The 16,767-nt window shown below is 41.5% G+C and overlaps 1 protein-coding gene across 1 annotated transcript; it reads right to left on the bottom strand.

The window, feature by feature from the left end:
- Window positions 1-147: 147 nt before the first annotated feature.
- Window positions 148-13,792, bottom strand: LOC129857469 (retinoic acid receptor beta-like). Its single transcript, XM_055925747.1, has 8 exons — window positions 13,191-13,792; window positions 9,557-9,705; window positions 8,031-8,172; window positions 5,592-5,758; window positions 4,349-4,525; window positions 1,835-2,039; window positions 1,419-1,577; window positions 148-1,045 (listed from the first exon to the last, which is right to left on the bottom strand). Exons 1-8 carry the CDS (start codon window positions 13,339-13,341, stop codon window positions 867-869), a joined length of 1,329 nt encoding a protein of 442 aa, XP_055781722.1. The 5' UTR covers window positions 13,342-13,792; the 3' UTR covers window positions 148-866.
- Between the last annotated feature and the right edge of the window lie 2,975 nt (window positions 13,793-16,767).

Raw genomic sequence — 16,767 nt, forward strand, 5'->3', positions numbered from 1 at the left:
CGAAATAACCCCACCCACTTTGCCAAAGCACAGCCCCCATACCACTAGAGATTTATTCCACGGGACAAAACTAGGTCCAGAGTATGACTGGATCGTGTAAATATTTTTGGGGTTTTGTTTAAATGAGTCAGACACACCCAGGGTATATATAGTTTCAAGACTTTAATAGACCAATAACTATCTGAAATATGATCATAATCAATATCACAAAAACAGCACCATGCCGTTCATCATAGAGATAACATAACCATACAATGGTATGTAGAATACATGTTGACATGGTGAGTAATAGCACTTACTTAACAAAGCCAATCATGCAAGACTTGAAATAATGGAAACGTGAAGCCCCTTACTTTAGAATAGGAACCTGTTTTAAAACGTCTTGTACAATTGAGACCCACACATCCAGTAATGGCCTCTGAAAAATGCATTGTCATGCCCTTGCCCCTGTGTCGCACCACAATGGACTGTCTATTCACAATTCACATGAATTCCACTCTCCCATCCGTATAGAACGGCTCTGTGTGAGGTTAATACGTTAAGCTACTCTCTAGTACTGCAATGCACTGTATGTAGTCAAACCATCTTCTAAGCACTTTATAATATTGACCAACACACAGGCTAGTCCTGTTATATCTCCAGTCACATCCAGTTATGAGTATTCTCTTTTTCTCTCTGTATGTACATCACAACTAAGTACTGTAGCATGATTCTATTTACAATTCCCTTTATATATTCAACTCTGAATACACTGTTTTCACTTGTATTGTTCACATTTGACCATCCTCATCATTTCCTTCCCGGGACATCCCATTGGAGGTATATATTTTCTTTCTCGTAAGGTTTTCAAGCAAACAGGCCAGTGTCTATGTACTGTGTGGACATGGCGAGTGTGTGTGTGTGGGTGTGATGTTCTTGTCTGCTCTCTGCTCCTCCTCAGACTGCTTCTGCTTCTCCAGGTTCTCCATCTCCTCCAGCATCTCCTGGATAAGAGGAGGCATGGAACCTGGGATCTCCATCTTCAACGTCACCACGCGCTCAGCTCCTGTGTAATTAGAAGGGAAAATGTCAATGACACTTTATAGAGTAGTCGAAGTGTCTCTTAACTATATCACTCTCATCAGAGGCAGATTTCCTTTCTTTTTCCCTATTTAACCCACCTCCACCCAGCATGACTTAAAGGGTTTTTACACTGACTAGACTTGTTGCCCACACCGACATCCACAGGTCACCCGATTTTCTACTTTTCTCTTTACACTACATCCTTAAATTAGCCTTGGATGTGGTTGGATGTGCACTGGTGTTGTAAAATCACAATATGCCATAACACCTGGTTATAACAGTCACGAAGCCAGGCCAAGAGGTTTGTAGTTCAGGTCAAAGTAAGTGTCATGGCCGATAGGGAGTTGACCTCTAACCTTTGGCGCTGATGCTGCGCAGGTCGGTTATCTTCATGAGGACCTTGGGGAACATGAGGGGCATGCTGGGCCGGCGTTTACGGGAGTAGATCTTCAAGGCCTCCAGTAAGGGCTCTTGCAGGACCTCCACCTTAGATGGCTCCTCCAGGTCCTGGCGGTCTGACACAGGAGAGACATTGTCAGTGTGACACCGACACATCATTCATCTACTGCTAATTCAGCTCATCTATTTTGTTTGTGTGACTCCTCTACGTGGCCTATATGTATATACACAAAAATGACAATGAGGTTAATTTATTGTAATAAATATTGGAGTAAATAGTAAAAGTACATCCATTCATAAAACAACAAAAAAGATCGTTCACGTTCCATATTAAACATTCTGCCTGTACTGAAGCTATGGCTAGTTGCAGTACCTCCAGACACCAGGCAGATGGCGCTGAGTAGACCACTTTCTGTGTCATCCATCTCCAAGGGCAGAAGCTGGCCTGCGAAGGTGAACACCTGGTCTGTGAGCGGGCCAAAGCCAGCGTTATGGATCTGTGTACGGGTCAAGGTCAGCCCGTCTGAGAAGGTCATAGTGTCCTGGTCAGGTGTGTACCTCGTACAGATCCGCAGAATCTACAGGAGACAGATGGGACATGAGGGGTAGTACAGAAAGTATAGAAAGGGACAGTATAGTCAGTATAGAAAAATGTAATGGTGAGATGCATGTTCAAGAAGAGGGGGATGGAAATTAAAACACTAAAAGCCATGAAAGACAGTTCAGGCAAAGAGAAAAAGAGAGAGAGAGAGAAGTGTAGAGGTTAAACACAAACCTACATGGAGTCTGCATAAGAAAAAAGAGATCGAGAGAGATAGAGAAAGACAGATCAGGTAGAGAGAAAGAGATAGACAGATCAGGAAGAGAGAGATAGAGAGAGACAGATCAAGCTGATAGAGAAAGAGATAGACTGATCAGGTCGAGAGAGATAGAGAAAGAGACAGACAGATCAGTTAGAGAGAGATAGAGAAATAGAAAGAGATAGACAGATCAGGTCAAAAGAGATAGACAGATCAGGTAGAGAGAGATAGAGAAATCGAAAGAGATAGAGGGATCAGGTAGAGAGAGATAGATAGAAAAAGAGATTGAGAGATCAGGTAGAGAGAGATAGAGAAAGAGATAGACAGCACAGGTAGAGAGAGATAGAGAGAGACAGATCAGGTAGAGAGAGAAAGAGAGTGATCAGGTAGAGAGAGATAGAGGGATCGGGTAGAGAGAGATAGAGAAAGAGATAGAGGGATCGGGTAGAGAGAGATAGAGAAAGAGATAGAGGGATCAGGTAGAGAGAGAGAGAGAAAGAGATATACAGATCAGGTAGAGAGAGAAAGAGAAAGAGAAAGAGAGAGAGTGATCAGGTAGAGAGAGAGAGAGTAAGAGATAGACAGAACAGGTAGAGAGAGATAGAGAAAGAGATATACAGATCAGGTAGAGAGAGAAAGAGAAAGAGAGAGAGTGATCAGATAGAGAGAGAGAGAGAAAGAGATAGACAGAACAGGTAGAGAGAGATAGAGAAAGAGATAGACAGAACAGGTAGAGAGAGATAGAGAAAGAGATATACAGATCAGGTAGAGAGAGAAAGAGAAAGAGAGAGAGTGATCAGGTAGAGAGAGAGAGAGAAAGAGATAGACAGAACAGGTAGAGAGAGATAGAGAAAGAGATAGACAGAACAGGTAGAGAGAGATAGAGAAAGAGATATACAGATCAGGTAGAGAGAGAAAGAGAAAGAGAGAGAGTGATCAGGTAGAGAGAGAGAGAAAGAGATAGAGGAATCAGGTAGAGAGAGATAGAGGGATCAGGTAGAGAGAGATAGAGAAAGAGATTGAGGGATCAGGTAGAGAGAGATAGAGATAGAGGGATCAGGTAGAGAGAGATAGAGAAAAAGATAGAGGGATCAGGTAGAGAGAAATAGAGGGATCAGGTACAGAGCGATAGAGAACGAGATAGACAGATCAAGAGTGAGATCTTCCAAAACTCCTTTAAAAAACATCTGTAGATTAAATAAGGACCATCACAGCAAGGCACTGAGTCAAGTTTCACAAACGGCCTAAATCACCATCAATCTGCACAGTAATTACCCCTGCACGCCTCATTAGAAACCACCTCAGTAATGTAAAATAAACATGATAACGCTTTGATTTCAGATTAAAGCGTTCCCATCGAGAAAATAAAGCTGTGAGTGAATCACCATGGTGCAGCTAGTGAGAATCTACCAACCTTTGATGGTGCACCGAGTTGACAATGAAAACCAGAAGATATGGGGAGATGAAAGAGAATAAAACATGCCTTCAGCGGTAACACTCTGTCTGAACCCACCACCACTGTGTCTGTCTTCAGCACAAACGTATGCTGAGACAATGGAACAGCAGATCCATAGCGTCTGCACCAAACAGCACACTGTGGCTGATAGACAATGGAACAGCAGATCCATAGCGTCTGCACCAAACAGCACACTGTGGCTGATAGACAATGGAACAGCAGATCCATAGTCTGCACCAAACAGCACACTGTGGCTGATAGACAATGGAACAGCAGATCCATAGCGTCTGCACCAAACACCACACTGTGGCTGATAGACAATGGAACAGCAGATCCATAGCGTCTGCACCAAACAGCACACTGTGGCTGATAGACAATGGAACAGCAGATCCATAGTGTCTGCACCAAATAGCACACTGTGGCTGATAGACAATGGAACAGCAGATCCATAGTGTCTGCACCAAACAGCACACTGTGGCTGAACCCTTCTAACTCCACACAGGCCAGTTGATGAGGTGCGAGATGTGCTTTGGAGATGATGACGGGGACGTACACACACATATACTGTATATCCCCTCACGCATACAGTATACACACACAAACGTACAGTACACACACACACACCGCTCACCAGAATGTCCAGACAGGCCGCTTTGAGGAGGGTGATCTGGTCAGTTATAGTCAGGCCGGTGAAGCCAGGAACCCGTTTGGCAAACTCCACAACCTTGATGATACATTTGGTGGCAAGCTCACTGAACTTATCCCACAGCCCCAGGTCCAACTGGATCCTAGTGTCTGAGCTTGAGTTCTACAGAGAGAGGGAGGGGGGGGGGGTAAAGGAGAGATGAGAGATAGAGAATAGGGGGGATAGATAGAGGGATGGAGAGAGAAGGGGGGGGGGGCAGAGAGAGAGGGATGGGGATGAAGAGGGAAAATCACGAGAAAACAAAAAGAGAATTACTTGACACATTAGAAAGAATTTACAACAAAAAACTGAGCAAACTAGAATGCCATTTGGCCCTAAACAGAGAGTGCACAGTGGCAGAATAGCTAACCACTCTGACTGACCAAAACTTAAGGAAATCTTTGACTATGTACAGACTCAGTGAGCATAGCCTTGCTACTGAGAAAGGCTGCCAAAGGCTGACCTCGCTCTCAAGAGAAGACAGGCTAAGTGCACACTGCCCACAAAATGAGGTGGAACTGAGCTGCACTTCCTAACCTCCTGCCCAATGTATGACCATATTAGAGACACATTTTTACCTCAGATTACACAGACCCAAATAGAAATCAAAAACAAATGAAATGTTGATAAACTCCCATATGTGTTGGTTGAAATACCACAGTGTGCCTTCACAGCAGCAAGACGTGTGACCTGTTGCCACAAGAAAAGGGCAAGAACCAACACCATTGTAAATACAACCTATATTTATGTTTATTTATTTTCCCTTTTGTACTTTTAACTATTTGCACATCATTACAACACTGTATATAGACATATTATGACATTTCAAATGTCTTTATTCTTTTGGAACTTTTGTCAGTGTAATGTTTACTGTCATTTTTTATTGTTTATTTCACTTTTGTTTATTGTCTATTTCACTTGCTTTGGCAATGTAAACATATGTTTCCCATACCAATAAATTCAATTGAAAAGAAAGAAAGGAAATGAAAAATATATATAGAGAGAAAGAGCAATTAGTTCCGATTAGTATTATCTCAACAATACAACCAGTATGATCTATTGAGATGAATGGATTATGGTACAGGGATAGTGTTTCTGAGCCTCAACAGAGACAGGCTTAAATGGATCACTATCCATGACGCATGTCATTTATATCTATGGTGCTAACACGGCAGTGGTTGTTACTCACTGTAGTGTATTTGCCCAACTGGCAGAGGGAAGGGAAGGTCTCTCTATGAGCCCTACAGATATTCTCCACTACACAGCCCAGTTCGGCTGTCAGCTCATATGTCTCGATCATGGTCATCTTGGGAGTCTCCTTCTTCTCCTTCTTCTTGCTCCGGTCATTCCTGACAGCTGGGAAGAGAGGATGAAATATGAACGGAGATAACTCCAGAAAAGAAAAAAAATGAAATTGAATTGGTTGCAATAGCTAAGTTGGTTGGATCATGGTGCTTGTAACACAATACTTCTGATGTGATTTCCCTTGTGGGCAACACCTGCAGAATATATAGTAGGTGTTAACAGTAAAGAGTCTGTTAAATGACCATATTTGTCTAAAACAAGCCGTGTACATTTACCAATGAGTGTGTAAGTAATGTAAGACGTTACCTTCCAACTGATCTATAAATCACGCCAACGTACTTCAACCATTGGTTTTCAACACCGGCCACTCGTTTTACTGAGCCAGATCAGACAGACACATGCCTCAGACAGACACATGCCTCGGACGGATCTGTGCAGTCAATGGATAGTCTACTCTAGTCTGCCCTACTTCCTCACTGTGTAAACCCTTCACTCTGGGCTGCATTACACATCAATCGGTGACAACTGCAGACAATGGCGCAGCAATAGTAGCCGTTACATACTAGCCACATGGCCACAAGGCTGATACATGTGCTGATGGATTTATGGAATGCTGACATGCTGGGTAGAAGGGATGAATGACATTCAGAATAGCAGGCATCCATCACCATGACACCATCCCCCGACCCACAACAGAGATTGTATCTGGGTCAGTGCGCCTTGTGGGCAATGGTGTTTGAAGTGCTTTCATGTGTTTGGACAGCGGAGGTGGAATTAGTTTTCTTGGAAAACGTTCGGACAGCAGAAGCATTGACATGATTAGACAGGTTTGAAGGTACAGTGCCTTCAGAAACTTTTCACACCCTTTGACGTTTTCCACATTTTGTTGAGTTAAAACTAACTCTGTGTGCAATAATGGTGTTTAACATGATTTTTGAATGAGTACCCCATCTCTTTACCCAACACATTACAATTATCTGTAAGGTCCCTTAGTCGAGCACTGAATTTCAAGCACATATTCAACCTCAAAGACCAGGGAGGTTTTCCAATGCCTTGCAAAGGGCACCTATTGGTAGATGTGTTAAAAAAAAGCAGACATTGAATATCCCTTTGAGCATAGTGAAGTTATTCATTACACTTTGGATGAATCAATACACCCAGTAAAGATACAGGCGTCCTTGACGGAGTTGACGGAGAGGAAGGAAAACGCTCAGGGATTTTACCATGAGGCTTATGGGGATTTAAAACCAGGTACAGAGTTAAATGGCGCTGATAGGAGAAAACTGAGGATGGATCAACAACATTGTAGTTACTCCAAAATACTAACCTAAATGACGGAGTGAAAAGAAGGAAGCCTGTACAGAATAAAAATATTCCAAAACAGTCTCTAAGAGCTTTGCAAACCTGGACTGTACAATATTTTCACATTATAATTATTTTCATTCTTCAAGCTCTGTCAAGTTGGATGTTGATCATTGCTAGACTGACATTTTCAAGTCTTGCCATAGATTTTCAAGATAATTTAAGTCAAATTACCCAGAAAGACTGTAATCGCTGCCAAAGGTGATTCTAACATGTATTGACTCTGGGGGTTTAATACTTATCTAAACATAATATATGAGCATTTTATTTTCCATTAAGTTAAAAAAAGTATTATTTTTCTTCCTCTTCGACATTTCACTGAATTTTGTGTAGATTGTTTACAAAAAGTGACATTTAAAGATGCAGTATGCAGAAATCGATACTCCATTTCCTGGTTACTAGAACACGAATAGTTCGCTTAATTTCAGTTTGTGTGACAAAATAAGCTACTATAGTGTAGAGAATCAATGTACCATCTAAACCGCTGTGAAATATATTTTTCATGACCAGAAATATTCTTTGTTCAGCTGTTTGAAGCTGGTGTACAAAACCGAAAGTAAAAGACGCACAAACAAAATTTAAGAACGGGAAGCATAGAAATAGCGCACATAGAACAGATCTACCACTTCTTAGACTTGCTTTCAAGTGGAATGTGAATTTGTGTGTGAATTTGTTCGGCTTTGTTCGGTGAATTTGTTCGGCTCGCCCAAAAAGTTACATATTGTCACAATCAATTTTAATCCCACTTTGTAACACACCAAAATGTGGAAAAGGTCAAGGGGTGTGAACACTTTCTGAAGGCACTGAGTACTTTTGGTAAGAGTTTTATGAAAAAGTTTGGGAATGTTGCATAGCAGTGTTTTGCAGTTTTGGCGTATATTACAGAGGAGTTGGACGTTGTTTAGAAATGTTGCTCGTCAGTGGTTGAATGGAGACACTCTGAAATATTATTGACACTTACACTCCTTGGACATGCCCGCGGCGAAGCACCTCTGTAGCCGGCAGTACTGACAGCGGTTCCTGGTGATCTTATTGATGATGCAGTTATTGTCCCGGTGGCACGTGTAAACCATGTTCTTCTGGACACTTCGACGGAAGAAACCCTGGGAGGCACCAACGGAAAGGATAATAATATGTTTTCAATAGAGAGGACATCTCCCTTGTACTTTCAGCTACTAACAGTTAACATTCGATAGACATTCTATGCTGTGTGATCCCGAAACATGAGCTGTGTATCAGGGCCAAGATTCAGGCCCTTTAGTGATACTCGTGTTTGCTCTGGGTAAACACGGCAGTCAAACAGTCCCTATTGGCCTTGAGTCTACTCTTTAGGGTTAAATACAGTAGGTTGAGTAACGCTATATAGTTATATTGTAAGTTGGGTTACTTCTGGGTAACAGAAGTTGTATTTTTTATTTGTAATCCCAGCCCCCGTCCCCGCAGGAGGCCTTTTGCCTTTTGGTAAATAAGAATTACTTTCCTAACTGACTTGCCTAGTTAAATAAAGGTTAAATACAAATTAAAAAACATCTATATGCTATATTTCTTTTAGAGTAAAAAAAAAAATATATATATATATTTTTAATTTGAACATCTAAATAGATATGCCAGGTCAGATCAACACGTGTATCAACAGACACCAACTGATATTTCTAAAGTATGCCATTTCCACTTTTGACCTGCTACAGTTGGGAAAACGGACAATCGACAAATCTCTTTCATGCATCTCCTTATATGAGGTCCCCCTCCGGGGCAGGCTTGTAAAGGTGATAAGAGAGATAAGCTCCATGCTCACTTTCTGCATTAAACAGTCAGCGAGACAACTCTGTAACTAACGCCACTTCTCATCTCTAACACAGATGTGATCTCACACTTAATCTATAGTTAGGATCATTGCCTTTCATCTTATTCCGAAAGACGCTGAGGAGAGAATGTCATCTGTAGTCATGGTCTCCTCCACGCTCTTGGGCTTGTTCACTGTGCTGCCCATCAATTATTTACCTTCTCTTTGTGGAGCCTTCTGTTGCCCGAGCATTCAGCTAAAGCGGAGGGCCAATCGGCCTAACTTTCATGAACAATTGTGTTTACACCTACTCACTATAGCTCACTGCCAAGGACCATCAAAGAGTGGTAGAGGGGGGGACATTTAAGAACCCCAGAGAATAGTGGGAATTGTGTGTGTGTGTGTGTGTGTGTGTGTGTGTGTGTGTGTGTGTGTGTGTGTGTGTGTGTGTGTGTGTGTGTGTGTGTGTGTGTGTGTGTGTGTGTGTGTGTGTGTGTGTGTGTGTGTGGTGCTTGTTGCAGTTCCTGGCTTTACATATCCATTATCCATATCACAGGTAAAATAGATCTTGGATTGAACTCCAAAGTAGAAATGAACATGGTGAATACGTTGAAACCGCTGATGAAAAAAAGGTGGAATTATTCATCATTTGAGCAGTCAGATGGGTTTCTCGGGATATGTACATGATCCGTCTGGTCCCTTACCTTACAGCCCTCACAAGCACTGACGCCATAGTGGTAGCCTGAAGACTTGTCTTGGCACACGAAGCAGGGTTTGTAGGTGCGAGGAGGGGGCGGAGGTGAGAGAGGACTGGCGAACAGGTCCTCTGAGCTGGAGCTCTGGGTTTCCACAGCTGCTGACACACAGGAGGGATAAAGGGAGAGAGGGAGAGGGGGAGGAAGAGAGGGGTGATGAGGTGCTGTAAAGAAAGACAGGCACTGAGTGTTGGGAGTAAGATGAGGGCTGCCACTGCATAAACTCTGAAATGTCCTCCTTTCCTTATCATCTTTCTATCATAAGCTGTTTCTGAGTTTTCATCATTTTTCTGTCACTTTAATTCGCAAAATTCTCTAACGTGAAGACAAGGAGGAGTGGAAAGTAATATTAGGACAAAGCTAGGAGACGGAGAAAATTCCAATGCAGCTGCTGAAAATGCAGCCATTCATCGAATTTATGTAGCTTCATGTTCTTCAAACAGTAATGTGTTGAAGTAAAACAGTATTAAATCCCTAAAAACTGTAGAAATATCAAACAAATTGGATTATGTCTTTGGGCCTCCTCTTTTATCCGAGGACCAATAGTTATTTCTATGGTCAGTAAACATTCTGCAAAGCGACTACGCAACATAGCATTCAATCTTTTTTTTTTTTTTTTTTACCAAACAGAAATGTGCTTGGGCATCTTTTATCGGAGAAGTACTAATTTTCTATGGCCAGTAAACATTGTACTGAGTGGCTCAGCAATAGAACTATCTCTATGGAAAACGATTCACTAATTTACTGTAGATGAGTTGAAAACATATGTAATGTCAGCCCATGGTTCCAAGTCCACTTGTGTTCCCAAGGACATGTTGAGGCCTTGTGTTGATCGGCATATCTGACTGAGATAATGTTCAGCTATTCTTTTAAGATTTCTGTGTCGTCATTTTCACAGAGAGTGCAAGGGTGAAGAAGAGGCAAGATACAGTCATACTATTCCAATGCCATACTTTGTGGGAAAATGACGACAGCAGACACTCTTAAGACATCTCTTCAGTTTTATAGAGAGCCTCCACTGCGACAGGGCAAGCATCCCTGCTGGCTTCTTATCACCTCCACCGTTAAAGCACATAGGGCCAGTGACAGATAACTAAAAAAGCCAAATTGAGGGAACAAAAATAGAACAATTGCTTATATCCATCCCCTTGAACCCATGGCCTCCAGTTGAACCTACCCTCGCCGGGTCAAACAAGAGGACACACCCATTAGCAAGTTTTCTCTCCACTGCAAAACAATGGCGGAGGATGCCACAAGATCAACTGACTGATGATGAAGCAGTGGAATATTAAGCTAGACTAAGTGGTTTGGAATGGGGAGGGAGGCGCTCGCCAACATTTAAGAGAGAAACTGGTAAAGAGTAAAGTTTTAAGATGTGTCCCACGATCTGCTTCCACTATGTCAAAGGAAAGTCACTTTCTCTTCACGCTATCACAATGCTATCACAACGCTGTCACACTCTCACTGAGGTCTTTTGGGGGACTTCTGGGGCTAGATGCTGAAAGTAAAGGCAATCTGTGGTGATGGAATTTCTGTGGTTGTGAGTAGGCTACTCAACATGAGGCTAATTGCTCAGTGAGATCCAAATACCCTTAACATTACACTTGTAAACAGGAACAATAATTATAGTTATTAGGATATCATCACTGGCTCATACAACATTAATGTGCTTATAGAATAGCCTAAGTGATGAATGAGGTAAATATATTATTAGGCTTTGCTTGCAGAGTTTCCAAAAACGACTTTGCTGTGAGGGAGACAAGCCAAGCAGTCTGGGTCTCGTCTGACCTCCTGTTGGTGACCGTTCAATGAACCCTCGGTGACCCCCAGTGACCGTCCTGACCACTGACCACATTGGCTGGACTTTGGTCGACATGCTCCTCCATCTCAAAACACTGAGCGCTGCCAGAGAAGGTCTAATGTTGTAACAGGCTTTGGGGCTGCCTTCGATACGCCTTTGATATCGCAGAAAATATAAGGAACATGATGTCCTGTGAAGCCCTTGAGACCGACTGTCAGAAGCACACTGGTGTTAGGCTAAATGAAAACCTCCGAAGAGACAGCTAGATCAACCATCAGATAGAGGAAACCAAAGGTATCTGAATGGATTTTGACTTCCTAATCTGATCTGTAAATATCAACAACTAGTTGAAGAAATGGGCTCCCGAGTGGTGCAGCGGCCTAAGGCACTGATTCTCAGTGCTAAAGGCGTCACTACAGACCCTGGTTCGATTCCAGGCTGTATCACAACCGGACGTGATTAGGAGTCCCATAGGGTGATGCACAATTGGCCCAGCGTCGTACGGGTTTGGCCGGGGTAGGCAGTCATTGTAAATAAGAATTTGTTCTTAACTGACACGCCTAGTTAAATAAAAAATATGATAAAGAGGAACAGTGAGTGTAGTAGGTGACAACAGAGGTGTGACGAGTCAAATAGGAGTGCAGATGTTATGGCCAATTCATTATCAATGGGTTCACAGTAATAATCCATGTATTATTGATTTAGGATAACACGTAAATATACTGATTGATTGCACAACGGTGAATTCATTTCATAAACCAGGAGGTAGGCTTACGAATACTAAATAAATGCAATCATCAGTTGCAACAAAGCAAACAATGTGCACATGTAAAATAACAACAATATTGACCCTATTCCAAAGCTTTAAAGGCACAATCTGTCATTCCCTTTTCAGCCAAATGGCAGCCCTGTCACTTGGTTTGCTATAAAGCTGAGGGATTGGGCTGGAGAAATGTAACCACAGTCCAATTATCAATGAAGCTATGGATGCAAGGACTAACAGTTATATCAACATTATAGTTAGAAACATATTTTGACGCTATATATTGTTTACAAAGGCATTATTTACAAACGTAAAAGTAAAAAAAAGAAACCTTAAATTTGGGGTTATAGTGGTGTAATACACTTGTACTAAATGCATTAGGCATTTTTAAGTTATTCTTCAAGATTCAATGGGTATCATTAACTGAAATGACCATAAAAAGCAGTAAATATTGCAGATTGCACCTTTAACATAAACTTTCATGTGTAGGCCTACATAAATGCTGTTGGGTGTTATTTTTAGTTTAAGCTTGATTTTACTGTGCAGGCTTATATATTGCATTTGATGTAAACCCTATATCTGAAATAATATTATAATTTAAGTTCATTTGAACTAGATATATGACATCAATCACATATTCAGAAAGATATATGAAGAAATGCCTTCGAACTCCAGCCTCTGAAAAAAAGATGGTAACGTTAGCCTACATACAACATGACCTAAATAAATATGTTTACATTGTCTTTGGATTAAATATGCAATGATACAGGACTGCACAGGGAACAGGCTACAATGTACTAACAATGGACGCGCAAGGAATAGACTATATTATAAATAGTGCATCAAAGGTGTGAGAAGAATACAACTGGATGTATCATGTCAAGTCCCACGTTTAGTATTTCCTGGTGTAACATGATCACATCAAATATTTCGATTTAGTGTAGAGTAAAACAGTTGGCAACTAAGGGATAATTACTTAAATCCTCAAATAGACCAAATAAAAATAAAGCTTCACCTACATTGCGCGATCCGATGAATTTGCCAATCCGTTTCTGTTAGTCCAGTGAAGCATGCGGTTAGAGATGGTTCCTGGAGCATACAAGGACTTGCAGTATAGAAGTCCAGCGTTTCTCCTGGACCAACTGCGAGAAAATCTATATAGTCAAACATGTTTGTTTTTTATAACATAAGCGTAAGGCCGAGTCCTTATCAAGATGCGTCAGGATCTAATGAAATGGGACAAATGGAATGCAACTGTCCTTAATTCGCACGCCCAAGTAGGATTCTGTTTTCCCTCTCAGTCAAGCGTATGATGGACATTTTTGTTAAAAGTTTGTAATTGACCAAAATTATATTTTATTAATTTGAGTCGATGCAAAAAAATATCTACAGCTGTATGCGCGAGATGATTTCCATCGACGCATTTATCAAAAAATATTTGCGTCCATCGCGCGCAGGGAGCACAGCAAAATAGTCAGTCCTTGTGAAAACCCGATACAACAGAATAGTAGGCTATTTTACATAACAACGTCTGTTTTGGAGTTCTTAGCTCCCATTTATTGACGAATGGGTTACGCTGTGTCTACACAACCACTTCATACTAGTTATGTCACAGGGACCGATTGAATTACCTAATATATGCTGGTGAACTTTCCATGAACCTTTTTGGCGGCCGCTAACCTTCAAATGACCCAAACACTGTCTGACATCACCAAGTACAAGGATTCCCTCACCAGACGTGATGGACGTCAATATTTTGTGCACGCTTGGATAGAATGTTGGGTAGAATGTTCAAATGGTGGTAGAAATACAGTGTGCGAGCAAGTTGTAGAATTCTGAATTTCTTCATTGATTTCACACTTTTTACTGACAATAGAAGTGACATGTATTTTAGAAGTCTGATACGATAGAATATAATGAAATAGAACAGAACAGAAACGAATGAAATAAAACAGATACTTGGAAACACATACTTTTCAAAATGTAAGCTATCTAGCAACCATCTGCAATCATCTACATCTCAGCCTGTGAATAAGTGGAAGTTAGGCAGCCTTTCATATCTGGAAAGTAGGCCTAATATTAATGACCTAGGCCCTACTCTTTTTCCACAGTAAAGCCAATTGTGTCATCTATAACTAAAAATGGAACTAAATGTTTCTGTAAGTGTAAATCTTGGGTGGGTGAGATAGATAAGCAGTTCAAAGATTGAACAGTGTTATAACAAAGACTTCAAAGGCTATTTTCTAAGCTCTCATATCAGCAGAAAATATATGATAAGAAAATGATAGAGCTCTGAGCTAAAGATAGCGATACTGTAATTAGAAAGGAAAGGTCTGTATAGGTATGTTGATTCTAATTTGAAATATGTAGAATTCTTCTGCTTTAAGAAAAACCTAAAATAACAAGGCATTCTCAGATAAGGAACCTTAAAGCCCCAGTCTGTAAGATTTACATTAATTTCAACTGAAGAATTATACCCCTTGATTTCAAAGGACAGATATGACACGTTAAATAGTTAAATGAGAGTAGTATAACTGCCTTTCCTAACCAAAAAGACTCCACACCCTTGGCACACCATTACATTATTATGTAATGTCTCACAGTGTGTGACTTTAAAGCTGATTTGCATAGTTGTTTTTAAGAATATATTTTCCCTGAGAATGTGTGGTTTTGTAAGCGAAAAGGTGGTTAAAGCAAATTCAGAACCTGTAGCTGTCAGAAAAGGCCACTTCAACTGTCGCTTTTAAAGGGTCGCTCGGAATTCAATAAAATTACATTAGTCTAAAATTAAATGAATATGGAGGATGTCACAGTATTAGCATTTTGTTATCTAAACTACCATGTCTCTGGAAAATCGATACTCTTTAGCTTCCGTTTTTCTTAATCCATGTCTTCTTCCATTTCTCATTCCTGACATAAGGAAGACAAATTCACTGAGAGAGAGCACCATAATTAAATCTAGTGCAGGAGAGATAAACTAGGCCATCAAGATGGGGGGAAAAAGGGAAAAAAATCTGCTAAATTTCAACATAACAGCACCAACTGCAGCGTACATCAACTGGAAATGAAACCAAAGAAAATAGGAGGAGTGGGGGATTAACTCAGAAATATCAACTGGGGAATGTATATAAACCGTATTGGAGGGGGGGGGGGGGGGGACTGAGAATAAATATTTAAATATTAGAATGAGTCTTTTACACAGTAAATACACTTAATAGTTTCCCTCAATGCCACTGCTAACCCCATTCACGGGACCATAGATCCAGTGTTAAAGGAAGCTAATTACCCAGTATCTCCCACACTCCAGGGAGGAGGGGTCATTCAGAGGACAGGCATGCAGAGCATTCCTGCAGCCTGCTGGCCCCCATCACCCAGCCCAGGCAGCCTCACTCCCTCTCCCTTTACAGTATCTCCCCCTCTCCCTCTCTCTCTCTCTCTCTCTCTCTCTCTCTCTCTCTCTCTCTCTCTCTCTCTCTCTCTCTCTCTCTCGAAGTTTCAAGTTTCCCTTAATTTTACCAGGTAAATTGACTGAGAACATATCTTTTACAGCAACAACTGGGCTCCCGAGTGGCGCAGCGGTCTAAGGCATTGCATCTCAGTGGAAAAGGCGTCACAACAGTGCGTGGTTAGAATCCAGGCTGTATCACATCCGGCCGTGATTGGGAGTCCCATAGGGCGGCGCACAATTGGCCCAGCGTTGTCCAGGTTTGGCCGGGGTAGGCCATCATTGTAAATAAGAATTTGTTCTTAACTGACTTGTCTAGTTAAATAAAATATAATTGAAAAAAAATAAAAGCACCTGGGGAAGAGTTACAGTGGGAGGAGAGGGGATGAATGAGCCAATTGGAAGTTGGGGATGGTCAGGTGGCCAAGTTGGTATGAGAACCAGATTGGGAATTTAGCCAGGACACCAGGGTTAAACACCCCTACTCTTACAGTAAGTGCCATGGGATCTTCAGTGACAACAGATTCAGGACACCCGTTTTAATGTCCCATCCGAAAGACGGCACCTGCCCTATGGCATTGTAAGTGACAATTAAAACATCTATTATTTGTATTGTCGCCTTAGACCTGAAGAAAGAGTGCCCCCTACTGGACCTCCAACACCACTTCTAGCAGCATCTGATCTCCCATCCAGGGACAGACTCAGGACCGACCCTGCTTAGCTTCAGAGACCAACAGTGGGATGCAGGGTGGTATGCTGCTGGTATGTACTCCCTTGCTTTCAATCTGTCCATTTCCATCATACATCCCCGTTCACTCTCTTTCTATGTAAAAATGTTTCAGCGCCAACGAACAATGGACATGGTACAGGACCTGAGCTCTGTCTGTCTGTTGGTCATTCAGTCTACCTGTCGGTCTGCCTGTCTGTTCGTCTATTCATCACTTATATATTAAAATGCCATATGTTTCTGTGGCATGTTATCTACCAATGGATGAGCGTAAAAAAAACAAATTTCATTTCTTTCTACCAAGATAAGCACTGTCTTCCCACGCATGTGAAATAGCTGTGAAATTTCATCTCAAAGGAGTGCAGTAGTGCAGATTACTAGCAAATCCGCACTGATTGGATAAGGATACCCTAATATGGGAAGC

This window comes from Salvelinus fontinalis, chromosome 6, assembly GCF_029448725.1.
Source record: "Salvelinus fontinalis isolate EN_2023a chromosome 6, ASM2944872v1, whole genome shotgun sequence".
In the NCBI taxonomy this organism is placed as follows: Eukaryota; Metazoa; Chordata; class Actinopteri; order Salmoniformes; family Salmonidae; genus Salvelinus; species Salvelinus fontinalis.

Bases quoted from the DNA above. Each gene is read 5' to 3' on its own strand.
- LOC129857469 (XM_055925747.1), bottom strand. From the start codon at position 13,341: ATGTTTGACTATATAGATTTTCTCGCAGTTGGTCCAGGAGAAACGCTG. The intron at 2,040-4,348 runs GTGAGCGGTGTG...TGTCTCCTGTAG, and splicing joins CGGCCTGTCTGGACATTCTG to ATTCTGCGGATCTGTACGAG. The intron at 1,578-1,834 runs GTACTGCAACTA...CTCCTGTGTCAG, and splicing joins CATCTGCCTGGTGTCTGGAG to ACCGCCAGGACCTGGAGGAG.